This window comes from Chlorocebus sabaeus, chromosome 8 (assembly GCF_047675955.1).
Source record: "Chlorocebus sabaeus isolate Y175 chromosome 8, mChlSab1.0.hap1, whole genome shotgun sequence".
NCBI classification, from domain to species: Eukaryota; Metazoa; Chordata; class Mammalia; order Primates; family Cercopithecidae; genus Chlorocebus; species Chlorocebus sabaeus.
The window spans coordinates 75,354,705-75,374,825 of record NC_132911.1 but is presented as its reverse complement, the minus strand read 5'-3'; the positions used below and the strand labels follow the sequence as shown (position 1 = coordinate 75,374,825).

Sequence of the window (20,121 nt, the reverse complement as noted above, 5' to 3'; positions counted from 1 at the left end):
TCCTGATACCTCCTGGAGGAATCTGCAATCGTATAATTTAGTTGGTTGCTTGTCTACTGTCTCTCTCTTTGGCAAGAATGAAAGCTCTGTGAGCAAACAGACCTTGTCTGCCTTATGATCCATTTCTTTACTAGAGCCCAGGACTGTTAAATTCATTAATAAAGTCCTTCCATCACTTTTTGTTCTTTATATTCCTTTACTCAATTGATATTCAGCATGTGTAGAACAGTTCTTTTCCAAGGCTGCATAAAAGTTTTGGAATCAGGCACATAAATAATATCCTTCTACCAATAAATGCTATCTGTTATAAAACAGTTTTTATTTTGTAATCACTGAATATGTCAAAACTTTATAGTTCAGGCCTTTTGAATCAAATGCAAAATCAAATATGAAAAGCTTAATGGATCTTGTCCCCTAAAATTGTAGTTTGCTATACAGGAAAATAGACTCTTAAAAATGATAAATTGAAATATATACACACACACACACACACACACACACACACACACACACACACATATATCATTCTTAAGGAAACATATTAATAAAACATTTAAAAAGGCTGAGATCTTTAATGTGAAAAATAATAAAATAAAGATGACTGCCACTGGAGAGAAGAAAAAATGTTTTATGTTTTTTCTAAATGTGTATAAAACTAAATCTTGTACCTACCAAAATGACACTTTTTTCAAAGAAAGGTATTATCAAATGTGTACATTTGGACACCCAGCACTTCCTTGTGTAAATGTATAGGAAATCCTTAAAGGAGCATAAAACAATTTATGTAGAAATTCTATACTTAAACTTATTTGAAGGAAATAATCAAAGGAAATAATTAAAGGAAATAATTAAGACATGCATAGCATTGCTCTAAATGTCAAATAATAAGGAATTAGTTAAATAAGACATACCTATTTAATTCCATGTAGCCATTAAAAGGATACCACAGAACAGAACTTATTGATGTGAAAAGATGATTAAAATGTACTTGTTACTAAAAACAGCAGGTTGCAATACTGTGTTATATAATAATGGGCCCACACTGTATATCTAGATAAACATAAAATGATAGTAATAAATGTATGAGACATAGACTATATTTTTGCTTCTCTGTATTTTATAATTTGTCTGCAATAAACAAATATTATTAATGCAATGGAGAATAAGATAAAATATATAAAAACAACAACTATAAAAAGAACCCCTTCAGTCAAAAAGAGATAATCAGGGATTTGATTCAACTATGGCTTGGCACTATTAGGAGGCCGAATATGATTCATTGAACTGAACTGTAGTAAAGACAAGATATTAGGAAAATGTTTAAATTATGTGAGAACTATTCTCAAGCACTTTAAAGATCTATTTGCAAGATAACAAATGTGCTACTTTTAAGTAACGTCTATGCATTCTTGAGACCAGCTTTGAAGATGACAGTTGTCATTCCATTTTACTTGTACTTACATTATGTCTTGCCTATAGTTTCAAAAACAGAACCCAGGGACTGATTCTTACAAGCATTTTCTTAAAGATTCACTGGGTGTCTGTAAATCTGATCAACTGGTCTTTGGGAGATTATTATTCAACACTTATCACACAGTTTATTTCTAGAGCTATGACTGTCACTTTCCAAGCCTCACTTCATAATGAAAATAAAGAAAACAGCCCTTTGGAAAAGTTGGATGGTAATATCAAGTGAGTAAGTTTTTAGTATATACCGTATCACAACCTCCTACATGGCTGACTTTTGACTTTTTTATTTCTTTTATAACTGACAGAAGACACAAAGGCAAAAATGTCAACTTCACAAAAAACTTAGTGCTTTTTGGAAAGAATCTTAGAGATCATTCAGTCTAACCCCCTGATGTTACAAATACGGAAATTTAGGCCTAGAAAATAGGTTAGTGACGAAACAAACTAGAAGCAGGTGTCCTGCCTCTAAGCCCAATCCAGTTGCCATCCTGATTTACTACTTACATGGAACATCAGATTCCACTTTAGAAGTTAACTGTCAACCTATAGGGTTAAGGAAAATAGCAATATGTGTATACAGACCTTGCATCTGGTAGCTGTATGGTGCCTGTCCAGGTTGAGGGGTACTGAAGCTTGTGCCATAGCTGAGAAATCCTGTCTGTCCAGGCGACTGAGACTGTGACAATCCACCTTCAGTCTTGATGCCTGCCCACAATGCACCTAAATCAGTTAGTGATAGCTTATCTATCTGTCCATTTTCAAAAGCTGGCAAATATACAAAAACATACACTTCCACAACCGTTTAACTACAAATGCTTCCCCAATCTTATCTCAAAATAAAGGGTATATATGCATAGAATGAAATACCATAAAGTACAACTTCAATTTTTTAAATCCAGGATTACAGATTTGAATGCCTATTCACATTATTCTCTCGTTTTACTGCACTTTAACACACATCCCTTCTATAAAATGTAACTCCTGTGATATATTTTCATACTTCATTTTGTTGTTTTAATGTAAGAGTTGAAGATCATCTCCTTCACAGTCAAGAAATAGCCATAATTAAATTTTAGCTAAATGATCCCAAAGTTGCTATATTGACTAATGTCAAAATTAAAATCCTTTATATATGTGGTTTATACAATCATATATATGATAATCATATATATATGATTAATTAGATACTATACAGTCACAGTATTTTTCCCTCCTTTACTCTTTCTACTACAAAGCTGATTTCAGTACCAACTCATTTTGAAGTCCAAAGACGCAATACTGGGCACAGAGCTAAACAATATGGTGGAAAGGCTTTTCCTGAATATCTAGGTCCTATCAGAAAATAAGCACAAAGGAAGCAGAATACTAATGAGCTGAATCTTATAAAACAGCAGTGATTTATAAACAAGTGAGGTCGACCAGCAGTTTCCTTTTGTCCCTTTTAGTGTGAAATATTTGTCTATAATTGTTTTCAATGTAGTCTAAAGTACCTTTGTTTCTATTATATAATAATATAAAAATGATGTATTTGTGGCCCCCAAATACTTCCCCAAACACCAGACTAATAACGTAATTTTGGAACTTGGAATTGGCAGCACTGAGGTATGGGGCTAAGCTCTGTCTTTAATTAATTACAATTAGAGACAGTCATGCATGTTAACAACTCTCCTTCATTTTTATAGAGGGAGGGGAGGAAAATTTCTGCCAAGGGAATTCACATTTTTAAATAATTTTGCTTTGTACTTAAAATAAATGATATCTTTAGGATCTAGAATACACAGTAGTCTTACTGTTTATTTCCATTTTAGGGGAATCTCATCAGCAGAGTGCAGCTAAGTAATTGCTTTAAGGCAGTGGGAGAATCTGACTCTTGGCTGAGAGTGCCTACTTTAATTCCTGCAGTATCTCTAAATAACTTCATAATGACCTTAACATTTAAGTCTTAACACAACCTTAACATTTTAAAAATGTGATTTTTCCCTGTAGAGGTAATCCCAAATCAATGAATAACCCATACATAGAAACGGTCCTGGAAATACACCTGCCCCAGACAGGTGGCATGATGGCTTTAGAAAATCCCTTTCTTTCCATATTGTCACCCCTAGGGATTTTCCACCTCTTGCTGCATTTGAGACTATACTGATGTGCTTCCAGCCTTCACCTATACCAATAAAATGCAAATAAATCATGCCTTTTTTTTTTTTTTTTTTTTTTTGAGACAGAGTCTTGCTCTGTCACCCAGACTGGAGTGCAGTGGTGTGATCTCTGCTCACTGCAAGCTCCGCCTCCCGGGTTCACACCATTCTCCTGCCTCAGCCTCCCGAGTAGCTGGGACTACCAGCACCCACCACCACACCCGGCCAGTTTTTTGTATTTTTAGTAGTGATGGGGTTTCACCACGTTAGCCAGGATGGTCTCGATCTCCTGACCTTGTGATCTGCCCACCTCGGCCTCCCAAAGTCCTGGGATTACAGGTTTGAGCCACTGTGCCCAGCCTAATTCATGTATTTTGATTCTGTTTTTAGCTTATTGGTTCCAGATGGGGATCTTTGTGGTAAGAACATGTAAGGAAAGGCAGAAAGAGCTAGAAAGCACCCATAGCCACGCCCATCTCTGTGACTTCTACCTACAAGGTGGCAAACTCATTTCACTGGCAGACTCTAAGCAGATCCAGCAAAAAACAGAATGAATTTGTGTTTCCCCATTGATCTATCATTCTCATGATAAAAAGATATGCCAATCTCTTCTTACAGGGTCTCAGTAGAAAGTCAAGAGCACAAGTCCTTGGAGAAAGTTTTGTAAGACCATCTGAGCTTTGACTATCAGCGGTTAAAACCCAAGCTATGTGCTCTTCTTTCATGAAAGAGCAAAGGGGAGAAGGATGCCATATTTTTCAATGCACTGGCCCCAAAAATAGAACTTTTGGATCAGAAGTACTCAGGGCATCTCCTTGTACTCGAGTTCCCAAAAGAGAAGACAGGGGGTTATTAGGAAAATGCTAAGAACTGAAAATTATTCCCTGGGAATTTATAACCATGGAAAACTCTGGAATCAAAGCGCTTCACCACACTGAGCCTCACTCTCTCCCCCACTCCCCTATCCCCACCTATCCCATTACAATCCCCATCCTCACTCTGCTAGTTCTGATTCTATTCCCAGACCTTTTGCTCATCTCACAATCTTTGAACAGCTATTTCAGACAAGGGCATTCATTAATGGTTTAGAACTGGAGGAACCCCTAACCCAGAGTTCAGAAATCGGCGAAGGGAGATGTCCAGGTCCCATTATGACTGAATGGGGAGGAGAAGGAAGAAGAAAGGTGTGTGGCTGGTAGCCAGGGCAGTGATGGGAATGGCGCCCTCCAATGACAGCACTGGTAGGCTGACAGTACTTCAGAACCGTGTGGACTGGAAAATACATTTACACTTCAAATAACCATCTCACAAATAAAATTTGAGAACGTAAATCAAAGACTGCCTTGACTTCTATTATAGAATGGGAGCTGATCCTTTTTCTTCTTTTAGTCCAAGAATAGTTTGAAAATAAATTCCAGCTAAATTTACTCTATAGCTAATATTACTATGAGAAACTGTGAATAAAAGTTATGGAAATGAGACATAATTCTAAAAATTCCATTTTAGGACTGTCTCTAAAGTCTACTTTAAAAATACCTATCTAGATAACATTAGGTTCTGATGGTTTTAAAATAAAACTATAAATACTAAAGTCATATATAATTTAGGTTATTTGTATATATTTTATAAGAAATTCATATACAGTCGATTTTGTTTGGGATAGAATTAAAAGGAACAAAGTAATTTACCTTCTTTTTTGTTTGTTTGTTTGTTTGAGACGGAGTCTCGCTCTGTCGCCCAGGCTGGAGTGCAGTAGCCTGATCTTGGCTCACTGCAAGCTCCTCCTCCCGGGTTCACGCCATTCTCCTGCCTCAGCCTCCCGAGTAGCTGGGACTACAGGCGCCCGCCACCTCGCCCGGCTAGTTTTTTGTATTTTTCGGTAGAGACGGGGTTTCATCGTGTTAGCCAGGATGGTCTCGATCTCCTGACCTCGTGATCCACCGGCCTCGGCCTCCCAAAGTGCTGGGATTACAGGCGTGAGCCACCACACCCGGCCTTACCTTCTAATTATTAATGAAATACTTAAAGAAGAGCATTAATTCTTTTTATACACCACAGAAAAGAATACTACAAAACAGTATCAAGCAGAAGCACAATTAGAATACTGGGCACAAAAAATTCTGTACTTGTTGCACAGAATTACTTATTCTATTAATCCTTTCCTCCAAGTGTCCATGTACTATTCCTTGATTACTAGTTTTATTCTTTTCTTTTTTTTCTTTTCTTTTTTTTTTTTTTTTTTTTGAGACGGAGTCTCGCTCTGTACCCCTGGCTGGAGTGCAGTGGCGCGATCTCCGCTCACTGCAAGCTCCGCCTCCCGGGTTTACGCAATTCTCCCGCCTCAGCTTCCCGAGTAGCTGGGACTACAGGCGCCGCCACCACGCCCAGCTAGTTTTTTGTATTTTTTTTTAGTAGAGACGGGGTTTCACCGTGTTAGCCAGGATGGTCTCGATCTCCTGACCTAGTGATCTGCCCGTCAAGGCCTCCCAAAGTGCTGGGATTACAGGCTTGAGCCACCGCGCCCGGCCAGTTTTATTCTTTTCTTAATAAAATGCCAATAATTCAAGTGTTTCTATTCAGCTCAATCTACTTAGAATCGCAATGACAATTTAATGGAAGAAAACGTATTTTGAAATTCTGAGACTTTTTTTTAATTAAGTTTTGAGATTTTGTTGGATTTATTTTTAATTTACAGGTATTGACCCATAACAAGTGAGTTAAATTACACCAAGATAAAGATAATCTCCAGGTGGGAAGGAACAAATGTCCATGTGAGCTTTAAATGTTTCCTGATTTGCCTCTTCAAAGTGCAGTCCAGGCAGTGATATATAGATCACTTTTCCTAATGGTTGATAATGCTGAAATTTGAGACTATTACCACCCTCGAGTTTAAAGCAAGAGTTTGTTGAATTCTACGTGTACGTCCCTAATCACAGCTAGGCATCTGATAAATAGGAAAAGAATCTGTACCCCCAAAGACTTCATTCACAGACGTTTTATCACAAATATGCACGAAAATATCTTGGATTCCATAGCCCAGTGCTCAAATGGCAAATTCAGGGTTGAGATATAAATGGAGAAAAATGAGAGCAGAAGGCATACGAACCACACAATCTTTTCGCTACCTCTGACCTCAAGATAAGGAGCTGCCAGTTCTTATAAGGCTCATTAGAAACAATCACACTAAGAATTTACACACAGAAGGTGACAACACTTTCTAAACTGGCCGAGGATTGGGTCTTCAAGTACCACTCAAATATGTTAATGCATGCATGCCCATGCGATAATACCACCACTATCATAGCAGGTTACTCACCATAGGAGGAAATGCCGTACGGCTGTCCTGGCTGTGGGTACGTGGCATAGGCTGTAGCTTGTTGCATTCCTGTGGTAAACTGTGTTTGCCCATATGCAGCCATAGTTTGTGAGGAAGGGGTAGGGAGAATATGTGGGTATGGTCTGCTATTTGTCAGAAATGACAGAAAATAGAAAGCCCATGCATTAGATGGAAACATGCAAACCGATTAACAACCACATCACAAATTCCAGCTAAATATTGTATCTTAAAGTAAAACTTTCACACAGAATTGACAAAACACTGAAATACTTCAATGTCTCCACTACATGATGCTCAAAATAAATTTGTGTCAATATATTTACATCTCTATGAAATGCACTTTCATTTAAATTAAGATGGAACATGTGGGCACAGACATGACTTGAAATAAATAAAAGTCTACTCAGAGAAGTTATTTATTGATTAAGAGAAAAATACATCTTACTTGGAAGGGTAAATCTGTGGTGGAGAGAACTGGTGAGTTGGTCGTGGGCTGAAACTATTGCTCCCAATTGCTGAAAAACAAAACAAAACAAAACAAAATAATGCACAATAATCCAAGCAAAATACAAAATATACAGAAAACACTGATATATTTTCAGCTATAGATTGGCCATATGTAATTTCAGATATTTGATCTTTGTGACCTGCAGAGATGGCAATTTCATATGGTTCCACCTAACAGAAAGTTAAACTATAAAGAGGAACGAATAGAAACTGATTAAGGGCTCTAGTTTTAAATGAACTCTTAGAAAACATCATCACAATCTTCTCAAATACCTGCCGGCATGCTGTGAGTTTTTACAGTGGCAATACTTCAATAGTACGAGGAGTCCTGGCTACTGTTTGGAAAGCCGTGCTGAAAGGGGAGGTATGAAGCTGAATTGCAGGATTGGGTGGGAATGTGAAAGGTCAGCTGGCCTATTGTTTGTGTTCAGTGAGAACACACAAACCTGAGGCTGTATTACCAAGAAAGGTGGTCTAATCTTCTCTCAGGTGAGAAGAACCAGGATAGATCCTCATTTGCCTGCATTGATTTAGCAATGGTTTTTAGTAAAAATGCATTCCTATAACTATCTTAAATTTCTCAAGTTGCAAGCTAAGCCTGTTTTTTCCTGTGCTGATCCGGTGTTCCTTTGCCTTTTAGTTATATGTGAACAACTTCAATGTTCAACTAAAAAAAGGTTTGCCTTTATTTTTTAAAGAGGTATTTAAGCATTCATGCAGAACTTTTCTTCTTAATCACATTCACTTGATTAAATAATGCACTAAAGTCCTAGCAAATGTTCTTATACTCTAATTCTGAACTAAAGAAGCAAAAACCTATGTTAACAAAGTCCTGAAAATGGCAGTTTCAGCTTATTTCATTGTAAGCAGAGTCAATCAACATATAAATAAATCTACATATATGTATGTGTTTATATACATACATATATATCTACACATATTTCCGTTTATCACATGTACATATTTTTTTCCTCCAATTCCCTAATCTCTATCGGGCTAAGATGCATATTCCTTGGGGGCAATTATAATAAGATATAATAAGTTTATTTTATTCTTCTACCAACAATTACTATCTTTGGAGGCTCTATTATTTATTAATTCTATTCTACACTAAAATCCTTTTAGAAGGTTCCATGTACTCAAAGTTTCATAAAGTTTTCCCATTGTCACACTGGTACATTTGTGTTTCTCAAATTCAATTTTCCAGCTTTTGTTTGGGACGACAGTGGTAGAATTGGACTAGAGTCTTCAAATCTATGAGTAATCCTTTCCTTGTAAAACAAACGAGGCCTGTCCAGGGACAGTAGATCTAGATTCGTACCACTCTTGCAAGCTCCCAGACTTCAAACATCTGGCTGGCCGCTTGGCAGAGACAGCATCTGTACTGAAGAGATGTCAAGCCAGCCCAGCTGGTACACCCCATCATCTGGCACATACTGAGCCACTACTGTGTTCCAGGTGTGGTGCTAGATGCTGCAGGTGGGAAGGTGTAAAGACTAGTTCTGTCTGATGACACATAAAGAACTGTGGGATGGTCAGTTAAAGACTGCAATTTATAGGAGAGAGGGATTAGACTTCGTATTATCCTGTTTCCTCAGCACCTGACAGGGCCTGGCATGTGGTAGAGGGAATTAACACACACTGTTTGTTTAAAAAGAATGTGAGAATTAGGGCATAAGCAAAGTAGATGTTTAAAACCACAATAATGTGAAGAATGGTTCAATTATTTTAAGTTTTATATAAACATACATAATAAACCTAATTCAGCTCTTTAGCAATATAGATTGCAGTAAGTAGTATCCCTTATGAAATAAATGTGAAGAACCCACAATGCTGTCTTATAACTACTCACCTAGTTAGGTGTGCTTAAAATTACTGAATATGTCAAAGGTCATGTAATAAGTCATATCTTTTGGGCTTTTTAAAATTTTTTAAATTATACTTTAAGTTCTAGGATACATGTGCACAACGTGCAGGTTTGTTACATAGGTATACATGTGCTATGTTGGTTTGCTGCACCCATTAACTCGTCATTTACATTAGGTATTTCTCCTAATGCTATCCTTCCCCCTTCCTCCCACCCCATGACAGGCCCCGGTGTGTGATGTTCTCCACCCTGTGTACAAGTGATCTCACTGTCCAGTTCCCACCTATGAGTGAGAACATGTGGTGTTTAGTTTTCTGTCCTTGTGATAGTTTGCTCAGAATGATGGTTTCCAGCTTCATCCATGTCCCTACAAAAGACATGAACTCATCTTTTTTTATGGCTGCATGAACTTATCCTTTTTTATTCCATGGTGTATATGTGCCACATTTTCTTAATCCAGTCTATCATTGATGGACATTTGGGTTGGTTCCAAGTCTTTGCTATTATGAATAGTGTTGCAATAAACATACGTGTGCATGTGTCTTTATAGCAGCATGATTTATAATCCCTTGGGTATACACCCAGTAATGGGATGGCTAGGTCAAATGATATTTCTTGGGCTTTCTTTAAATTCAAACCCCTGTATGGCTCCCACAATCTCTGTGTGGCCTGTATTCAAAAATCTGCCATCTTATACCTCAAGTACCTTTTCAGTAATGGCATGAAACACTTTAAACTTTCCAAACAGTAACCCAGGAATTCAGACTAATTTTAATTTCATAGGACAAAAACAACCTAAAACAAAGGGAATGACCCCAGATCATCTATCAAGGTAAATTAAACAGTCATTTTACCCTTAGAAAACTCCAAATTACACCTGCCACAGAGCCTTGGGAATATACGGACAACCAATATCTCTTTATCTGTTTCAATTATTCCATTCTATGTCCAACACAGAAAGAAGCTCCTCCAATCTTTTTGTAGGAAGGGAGAGGGGAATCAAAAGTGAATAATCATCACAAGCTTGGGACCGCTGGGAGGAGCAACAACTCTTGAAACTGGCAGGTCCTCAGCTCATTCCTCCCCCAGGCTCCTTCATGTCAACACTATTCAGCCGGACAATCAGGTCAAAATCTTAGAAGTAAAGTTTTGACTCTTCTCTTTCCCTCACACCCCACCTACCCTTTGATCATAGGTCCAGTCTGCTTTCTCATCAAAATATACCCCAAACCTCACAGCTTCTCACTTCTCATCTATCACTCTGTTCCAGTCACCAACGTTGTGGCAAACAGAAGATGTACCTCCCGGTTCTTCTGCTGCAGGGGATGAAGCTGAACAAGGGCCTAGCTGTTAAGCCCTGCAATCCATCCATGCCATGGAGGGCGGGGGTGAGGGGACACTTTCAAAGGGCTTAACCCAACCAGTGACAATGCACCAGGAATACTAAGGTAGGCCTGCCTGCCTGTTCCTGGGAGACCTGGGGCTCCTCTGATGGCCTTGCTGAAATGTTCTTAGACTGCACTCCCAACTAACTTAACCTCCCTTCCTTCCCTCTCTCCTTTTCCTTAACAAAATCCTGGTACAGTTAATCCTGCCTTGGTGGCTCTTCTAGGAAGACATGAACTAACACAGTCATCTTTCTTCTGAGTGAGGAAAACGTTGGTCTCCCTCCTTCCACGTGCCCTCCCCTCACCCTTCTCCCCATAAAGCACCTTCCATGCATCAAACAGTGACCTCTTAAAAACATAAATTAAGCCATGCCACACACCTCCCTGACCCTCAACTCCAAGTCCTCCATTATTCTCCTATCACATTTCAGTGAATCCAAACTTATTCCTGTCCTTCACCAAGATCTCTGCTCAGATGCCCTCTCCTCTAAAAGAGACTCCCATCCATTCCTGTACTAAATTCTTCGATCAGCTTTTGTTTTCTTCTTAGTACTTTTAGTTGCCTGTTTATGTACACCAGCACTTAACACTTACCCATGTATTATCTGTCTCTCCCAAAGAATGAAAGCTCCATGAGGGCAGAGACCCTGTGTACCATTTCACTGCTATATTCCCACTGCCTAGAACATTGCTTGGCATATAGCAGGTGCTCAATAAATAATTGTTGAATGAATGAATCAGACCTTTTATGAACAATTAAAGAAACCATATTTGTTACACAATATTTTTTCTCCTCCAGAAGCATTCCTGCTTCTATTTTCAATTTTCAAGTATCACCAGACATCAACCAGCATTTTACTTAACAACTTAACAAATGCAGGCTTTGTAGAAATGGCAGAGGCAGCAAAGATATTAAAAACACTTTATTTGCAATCCCTCTTGTTCTTAAAATTTACATCATTAATATATTGCTTTTCATTGATAAAGAGTAAATGGGCATCACTTTACAATATTTTGAAACCATGATAAACAATGCTGCAATTTTCAATTCAGCCACACGCCTTGGAAAACCAGCCTCCCCTTTCTTTCACTCTCCCCACACCAAGATCCTCGAGGGCTTCCCTGGAAGAGTGAGTCACTATGTCCTCAAGGCTTGCAGGTGCTAGGGCTCCTTGAAAGAGAGGTGGAGATAACAATCACCAACATCAGAGTGGCTCCATTTCTTCTTTATCCTCACTGTCTATTTTGTTATGACACGAATAATAGTTAGGGTGGGAACCTTTAACTTTTTTTTTTTTTTTTTTTTTCCGAGACAGAGTCTCACCCTGTCGCCCAGGCTGGAGTGCAATGGTGCATCTCGGCTCACTGCAACCTCCACCTCCTGGGTTCAAGCGATTCTCCTGCCTCAGCCTCCCGAGTAGCTGGGATTATAGATGCCCGCCACCATGCCCAGCTAATTTTTTGTATTTTTAGTAGAGACAGGGTTTCACCGTGTTAGCTAGGATGGTCTTGACCTCCTGACCCCGTGATCCACCCGCCTCGGCCTCCCAAAGTACTGGGATTACAGGCGTGAGCCACTATGCCCAGCCAGGTTCATGTGAATTTTTAAGCCATTGTGGAGAAGAAAGTAGGAGTGGTGGCCACAGAGGTAAAGGATAGCTTGGAGTTAAAGACTTAGAAACTTCTTTATTTTACAAACCCTAAGCCCTGTTCATAGCCATTCCAGTATGTTGATTTTTGTCTCTTTTATCATTTGTAAAAGAGAGAGAAAAGAAAATGTAAAAATAAGAGAATATTGATTCCAGGGTGCTCTGTGCTTCCTATGCCTTCACCCAACCCCTTCAGCTCTCCTGATTCTTTCCTCTGCATTCAACACAGAGAATCAAACTATGGAAAACAAGATCCTTTACAGCTTCAGCCTCTCCACCACCTACCCCTCCACCTTCAGCAAAGCCCTTCTCCAAGGCCCTTACTTCTCCTGTGTATCTTTTGCAAGTTGAGGCTGCTTCTCAGATTCCAGATATCACAAAGACCTGAAAACATATTTTTGTTGTTGTTTCTTCCAAACCATTGACTTTCTACTCTCCCACAAAATCTTTCTTTCTCTGGGGTTGATGACAGATCTTCAACATTTCCATGAATGACCCACATCCTGGACACTGCACATTTATCAAAAACTTTAGGATTTGGTGATGTCTCCCTATAAGCCCCAACATCACCCTGGGTTATACATCCACCGCTTTTCTCAGTCTGTCTAGGCCTCAACCCTGTCCTTCAGTCATCAAGCTCAAGACCACATCCTGGCCCCTTTTCCCCACTCCATGGTCTCAAGCCATAATCACATTGATCAATTCATTCATTTCCTTAGCAAACATTTACTGAGCATCTCCTATATGCTCGATACCATGAAGGCCACCAGGACTGTAACTGAATAATACAAACAAAATCTCTGTTCTCATAGGGCTATAGTTTGGCAGGAAGACAGAAACCAAGAATTAATCCTAAAAGTAGTGATGAAGGCTGAGAAACTAACTACAGAGGCATGTGGTGAAGGCCTCATTGAGTTTAAGTAAGGAACATCATCTCTGTCTGGAATTTTCATTCTTTTGTTCTCATTTCATGTGTTATCCAACCTCATCAAGAGATGAAGAACACTTGACATCCCTATCTTTTCTCAAGGTATTAGCCCCTACCTCTCCTTCTTTCTACATGTCTTGAATACATGAAAAATTATTTTAAACCATTCCTTTACTGATACTCTCAATTTTCTTAAGTTCATATTCTATCATGCTCTACCTAGCAAACCCTTGACCCTGGATCAAGCCCAGTGTCTTTTTATGTGGTCTGCTAAGCCCTTGTAGAGAAAAATCACTCCATCATACAGGTGCATGTTCATTAGCTCCAGCCTTGTTCAACCTTCAGCTCTACTGTCCATCCCCTTCTCTTTCTAGGCAGCTTCAGACTTCCTCAGCATCCACTAAGTCAATTTCAGTCTTCTTCAGCTCTTCAAGCTCACATGCCTATCACTACTCTCATTTTGAGTCACTTCAGAGGAAAAAGTAGAAGCCATCATTTGTTCATTCATGTTTTCTTTAATTCAAATATGTGGCAAATATTAGGCAAATATGTGAGTGCCTAATATGTGGCAGGTGCTGTTTCAGGTGTCAGGGATACAGAAGTGAACCAAACAAGACAGAATCCCTGCCATCACAAGCTTACGTTTTAGTGGGGTGAGAGTCCAATGCTAAACATAATGCACAAGAGAATGACAGCATTTGCAAAAGGCTCATAATTATTGGCAGGAAAGAGTAGGGAAGAACCTGGCCTGGTAGAACAGAAGTAGAACAGGAGAGCTGCACTGAGTCGGGTGGTCACGGTGGGCCTCGATGAGAAGGCGAGATTTGAGCACAGACTTGAAGTCAGGGAGATAAAGGCAGGTATGCAGGGAAGGAACTGCCAGCGAAAAAGGCACTATGTGGGGAGCACGTCTACCACGTGGGAGGAAGAGCAGTAAGCAAGGGGGGCAGGCAACAAGGTCAGACAGTCTCTGAGACAGACGATGACAGGGCTTGTGGGCTTTTTAAGGATTTGGTTTTTACCCATAGAGACGAATGGGAGCCGTTGAAGGGTCTGAACAGAATTGTGTAGGAACTCCCTCAATGTACTGCCACCTTGTCCACTTCCAATTCATCTGCACCACTTCATACTGCATCTTCCCCAATGTTTCAGTGGACAAGTTATTCTTTTTCTAGCCTGATCCACTTCTGTTTTGGATTTGTGCTATTGCTGTCCCATCAGGGGCTTCCCTCTATCAATTATCCCCCTACTCGCCCGTACCTCTAATCTCTGCCTCTGTTGAGTTTGTGTCAGCAGTATGAAACCACCCTGACCTCCTAAATGCCATCCTTCTCTCTAATGAATTTCCTTTCCTTCCCTTCTTTTTAGCACTATGTACTTGAAAGACATTTTTCTTTTCCTCATCTTCACTCCCCCACATTATTCATGAAATCATCCATTCATTCAATAAACTTGAGGAGCACATACTATCTGCGAAGGGCTATGCTGGAGACACAGAAGTTGGTCATGTGGTCCAGCAGGGACAAGATAAGTAAAGTTCACCCATCTACTGAAACTGCTAAAGGCTAACCCATTGATGCTTGTAATTTTTTAATTTTAAATTTTGACACAATTTGAAACTTGCAGAAAAGTTTCAAGAACAGCACAAAACGTCCCAGATATCTTTCATCCAAATTCCCCAACATGTTATTAGTTTTATCCTTGATTTCTTCTGTGTGTGTGTCTGAAAATGCATACACATATATACCTCACATTCTGTTGGAGTTTTGTGTATGATATCTTTTTACTTATAAATATTTCTGGCTGGGTACAGTGGCTCACACCTGTAATCCTAGCACTTTGGGAGGCCAAAGCCAGTGGATCACGAGGTCAAGAGATTGAGACCATCCTGGCCAACATGGTGAAACCCTGTCTCTACTAAAAATTCAAAAATTAGCTGGGCATGGTGGCATGCACCTGTAGTCCCAGCTACTTGGGAGGCTGAAGCAGGAGAATCACTTGAATCCAGGAGGCAGAGGTTGCAGTGAACCAAGATCACACCACTGTACTCCAGCTGGGGCAACAGAGCAAGACTGTCTCAAAATAAAACAAAACAAACAAACAAACAAATAAAAAATATATAGACACACACATATATATACACATATATATTTTTTTCTATGTGCATTTCTTAAAAACAAAGAGTTCTTTTACCACAATACAGTTATCAAAATCAGAAAAAAACAATGATAGTGATGCAATACTATTTTCCATAGATATTTTCAAAAAAATATATCTTTGTAGCACATGATTTTTAACTTGGACTTTAAAAGTATCACTTTTTAAAAGTATAAACGTTTTATATATACATATATATAAAGTAAAAATTTTGAAACTAAGACAAAAGCAGAAGGAATAACATTCAAATTATATTCCACCATCCAGAGAGAACCACTGTCAATTTTTAGACCTATATACACAGGCCCACATATGCACATACAGATGCCTTTTTAAGAAAGTAAAACCGTGATTATACTGAAAATATGACTCTTTCATAACTTGCTTTTTCTCTTAATATAGTTAACATTTTCTCAAGACATGTTTTACAAATAATTTTCAAGAGCTGTGTACAAGAGCTGTGCCACATTGTTGACAGTGCTTCCTTAAAATTCTTACCTGTGTTTGCTTCCAGTTCAACACTCTTGGTTTTTGTTTGTTTGTTTTTGTTTTAAGACAAAGTCTCACTCTGCCACCCAGGCTGAAGTGCAGTGGTGCAGTCATAGCTCACTGTAACCTTGAACTCCTGGGCTCAAGTGATCTTCCAGTCTCAGCCTCCTTAGTAGCTAGGACTACAGGCACATGCCACCATGCCCAGCTAATTTTTAAAAAATCATTTTTTGTAGAGATAGGTCTCCCTATGTTGTCCAGGCTGGCCCCCAACTCCTGGGCTCAAATGATTCTCCTGCCTCTGCATCCCAAAGTGCTAGGATTACATGTGTGAACCACCATGCCTGGCCAAAACTGTTGCTTTATTCCGAATTACCTGTTTTCATTTGATCTTCTGCCCATGTCATATATATTAGCTTTCCATGAGTTCTGTCTTCAACCTTGTTTACCCCACTAGCTTTAACTCCCTGTACACTTTCAAATTTCCCAGGCCAAATCTCCCTTGAGCTCCAAACCCTAATATACTCGGCATCTGTAGGTAGATGTTGCCTCACAGTCAACATGCCCAAAACTAAGTTTCCTGTCTTCTTTTGTCAACCATGCTCCTCTTGCATTTCCTGGCTCTTAACTTCTTTCTCTGCCTCACTTACCCCTATACCCATGGTCACTGACCACTATAAATTCTACTTCATAAATGAAATGCACCAAATCCATCACCTTCCCATACCCATTGCCAGCGCTTTATTTAAGGTCTTCAATATTTCTTGCTCAAATTAATACAAAAAAATCTCTAACTGATTTCTCCACTTCAGCTCACCTGCCCCCAATTCATCCTGCCATCGTGGCCATAATTCTGCTATGAATATGATCATGCAACCCCCTTCCTTTGATGCTTCCTATTGCACACAGGAGAAAACACAAATTCCATGAAGTTCACACAAGTCTCTTTAGACTCTGGCCCCTGCCTCCCTCTGCAACATGCCCTTGCTCTCACACTGTACATACACCAGGAACTCTGAACCATTAACAGTTCCCCAAAGATCCACGCCCTCTGCGCTGCTGTCTCCTTTCATGGACTGTCTGTTTGTCCAGCTTCTCCTTCCCAGTGCTTTTCTTCTACTCATTTCTTAAGACTGAGTACCTACTCCAAGACACCTTCCCTGATCACCCCGCCCCAAGCTGGTCTCCACTAGGTCCCTTCCTGGGTGTTCTTTGGGCTCTCTGGGCTTCCCTCTGCATTATCAAACTGTACTGTGATGGTCTGTTCATTTGTTCATCCCATTAAGCCCTGCACCAGGACCATTTTCATACACCTATGAAGTCAGCATGGCACCAACCACATTGCCAGGCAAAAGTCAAATTCTAATAAATGTTTTAGGAAAGAACAAATGGATATTGCACCCTTTGTTATTTTTTATTGTTTTTACCTGGTATCATTAGTATCGAAGTTGTGTGTTTGCATTTCATTTTGTATTTACAATTTCTTTTTGTTGTGGTATGTATTAAATAAATGATCCAGAGAGCTTGATTAAATCAATCACAACTTTAGGAAATTATAGCATTTCCAATAGAGAGGTACTAAAATTATAGCAGGCAATATAAAAAAAGTCAAAATTCTAAGAATTATCTCCAGTATAAATAATTTTTAAATGAAATACTCCAAGCTGGGCTGGGTGATCTGGCAAATGTATAATCACATTCTCATAACCACCTTATGATCACAGTCACTTTCTTGTCAGTCATTTCATTATGACACTTGTGAAACTTGGATATTTTGTTTATTGGAGGCAGGTTTTATTAATGTGAAGGAGATTAAAAACTAACTGAAGAACTTAATGCTGCTTTACAGGGTCTATTTAATTTAGATCTATAGTGGATGACAGTTACTTCGCAAGATGGCTTGGCGAGTCTGCTTAGAAGTGTAAAACACCAAATTTTGCCTAACCAAATTTGAAGACCTGGAAAAATAATACATCTAAGAGAGAATGGGGGAGGAGTCACCAGCATAGTAAATATAATTAGAAGAAAGGAGAAGAACAAAACCCTTTTTACCCCATTTATTGAATACCAACATTTCAGCAACCACTCCTTCATAATGAATGAAACCAGAATTGGTAATATGTGACTCTGAGCAAAGTTATTTTATATGTATATATACATAAGTACATATACACCCACACATATACACATATACATGCATACATATAGATACACAGGGACATTACATGAGTAAACTAGAAAAAATAATGCTTGGTGTTGATGTGAAAATCTGATATTTATTCCTTACCTGAACCTGAGAAATTGTCTAAAGACCCGTCTGCTGTCGTTGAAGCTGTTTCACTGCTGCTCATTGGCTCTGTTTTAACTACAAAAATAAACAACATACATCGATATTGAATTAATAGTTATTTGTAAAGATATGGAAGAGAAGATATAACATTCAGAGTAATGACAAGAAAATCATTTCAAGAAACATTTTCCCTAACTGAACATAAATCATAAGCATAAATAGACTCCTTTTAAAAAACATTCATATATTAAGTTCTTTCCCCTTAGGAAACAATCTATTGTCATAAGTTACCCTTTAAAAGCAGCACTTTAAAAGTAATTTAATTCATCATTGCTTTACATATTTACTGAATTACTTATTGATAAATAAATTATCTCTCAAAATCTACATGATGTGATATAAAATCATTTCCTGGGGTTGTGGAAAAATCTGTTATTTGGTCAGAGTCAAAAGGATAGAACAGAAAGATGTGGGGAAGTAGGAAGTGAGTGGGTGTCAACACCAGCAGGTCTTCCTGATGCTCAAGGGCAGGGTCCCCCCTACCACACACACACACCTTCTGGGTTCTCCAGCATGGCTAACAAACCGAGGGCTTGATTTAATGCGCCATCATTACCACCCAGCCATATCTGATTGCCAATTCATCAATATTTTATGTATGCTTCGTACCAAAAACATTCTGAATCTAAATGAAGCAGAAACAAAGTTTTCTATTTCAAAACAGTATTGATAGCAGTTTGTGAAATACATACACGATCTTCGGTCAAGTCCCTTTGTGCTGTGAGATAACTTTTAGATTTATGCTATAGATTCTCTAAAGCAATCCACTCCCCTGATATGGTGACAGTTTTATTGTGCCCCTACCAAACAGACAAGCCAACAACTTCAGCACATCTGCTTTTGTTCTCTCTAGTTTTACACTTTTTTTTAAAATGAAGAAGTAGCATTGTTGTTTTCCGTACAAACTGCTGGTGAAGTGCCATCATCAGAATTTGCCTACCCTGCTTTGTGGAAGGTATTCATTTCTTAGTAACAGATTTTCAGAAAGAATGCAGTAATATTGTAAGGGATACGTAAAAATCATTTACATGCTTCCTAAAACAAAGGCTCCCACAAGAGAGTATCTGGGGAATCCTCTCTTATAAAGCAAATACATTTTGAAGTAGGAAAAGATGATGGAGAAAATGCAGCTTTCCCTTCTCTCAACATCACCAATCTGTTACAAACACCAGGGAAAAGACAAATTCACACAACCCCTGGATCTTCAGATATTCTCCTAATGCATAATGTGTAGTTTAAAAATAAGCATTATAAATAGATGCATCAGATAGTCACTTTTTAAAAAAATAATTATTCAAATGACTTCTAAACAAGCTTCAGAAAACAACAGTGAGACTAATGGAAATCACTCTGCTGGATAGTTTTAATGTAGACCAAACAATAGTGTAACTGAAGTTGTAATTGAAGTTTTCACTTTTCTGCCAGTTGTTTTGGGTTTAGAAGTTTTTGTTGATGCTAAAAAATTCTGACATAAGCCTGTATTTCCCTTCTCTCTCCACGCCACCAGACAACCGAATGATTTTGCTTTTTATCACCATTACACTGCCATCGTTTCGGGAAAGGCAGTATTCCATTGCTAGCGTACAGTTTCTAAGTTTCTTACTCAGCTGTCCACATCATACCTTACATCCTTAAAAAACAAAAACAAACAAACAAAAAACCTCATATAATGCCCCATACACATAAAGCAATCGTTCTATTTCACTCCCTGCCAGGCAGATCACCACTAAGATTCTGAACTCAGAATCAAATACAACATACTAAGCAAAAGATTAGAATTAGGTGCCATGGAAACAGGTCCTGTAAAGTGCCTACTATGTGTTAGTTATTTATAGACATTATAA

The 20,121-nt window shown here is 38.7% G+C and overlaps 1 protein-coding gene across 10 annotated transcripts in view; it reads right to left on the bottom strand.

Annotated features, from left to right (window-relative positions):
• EYA1 (EYA transcriptional coactivator and phosphatase 1) overlaps nt 1-20,121 on the bottom strand; it is a 345,314-nt gene that overhangs the window by 121,615 nt on the left and 203,578 nt on the right. For 5 of the 10 annotated variants that reach the window (XM_038000398.2, XM_008000848.3, XM_073018157.1 and 2 more), the window contains 4 exons: nt 18,215-18,292; nt 7,388-7,457; nt 6,922-7,067; nt 2,053-2,190 (listed from right to left, as the gene is read on the bottom strand). In XM_038000398.2, the coding sequence (XP_037856326.1) occupies nt 2,053-2,190; nt 6,922-7,067; nt 7,388-7,457; nt 18,215-18,292 (432 nt within the window). The remainder of the gene's footprint in view (nt 1-2,052; nt 2,191-6,921; nt 7,068-7,387; nt 7,458-18,214; nt 18,293-20,121) is intronic. The other 5 variants (XM_038000401.2, XM_008000855.3, XM_038000399.2 and 2 more) reach the window with 4 other exon arrangements.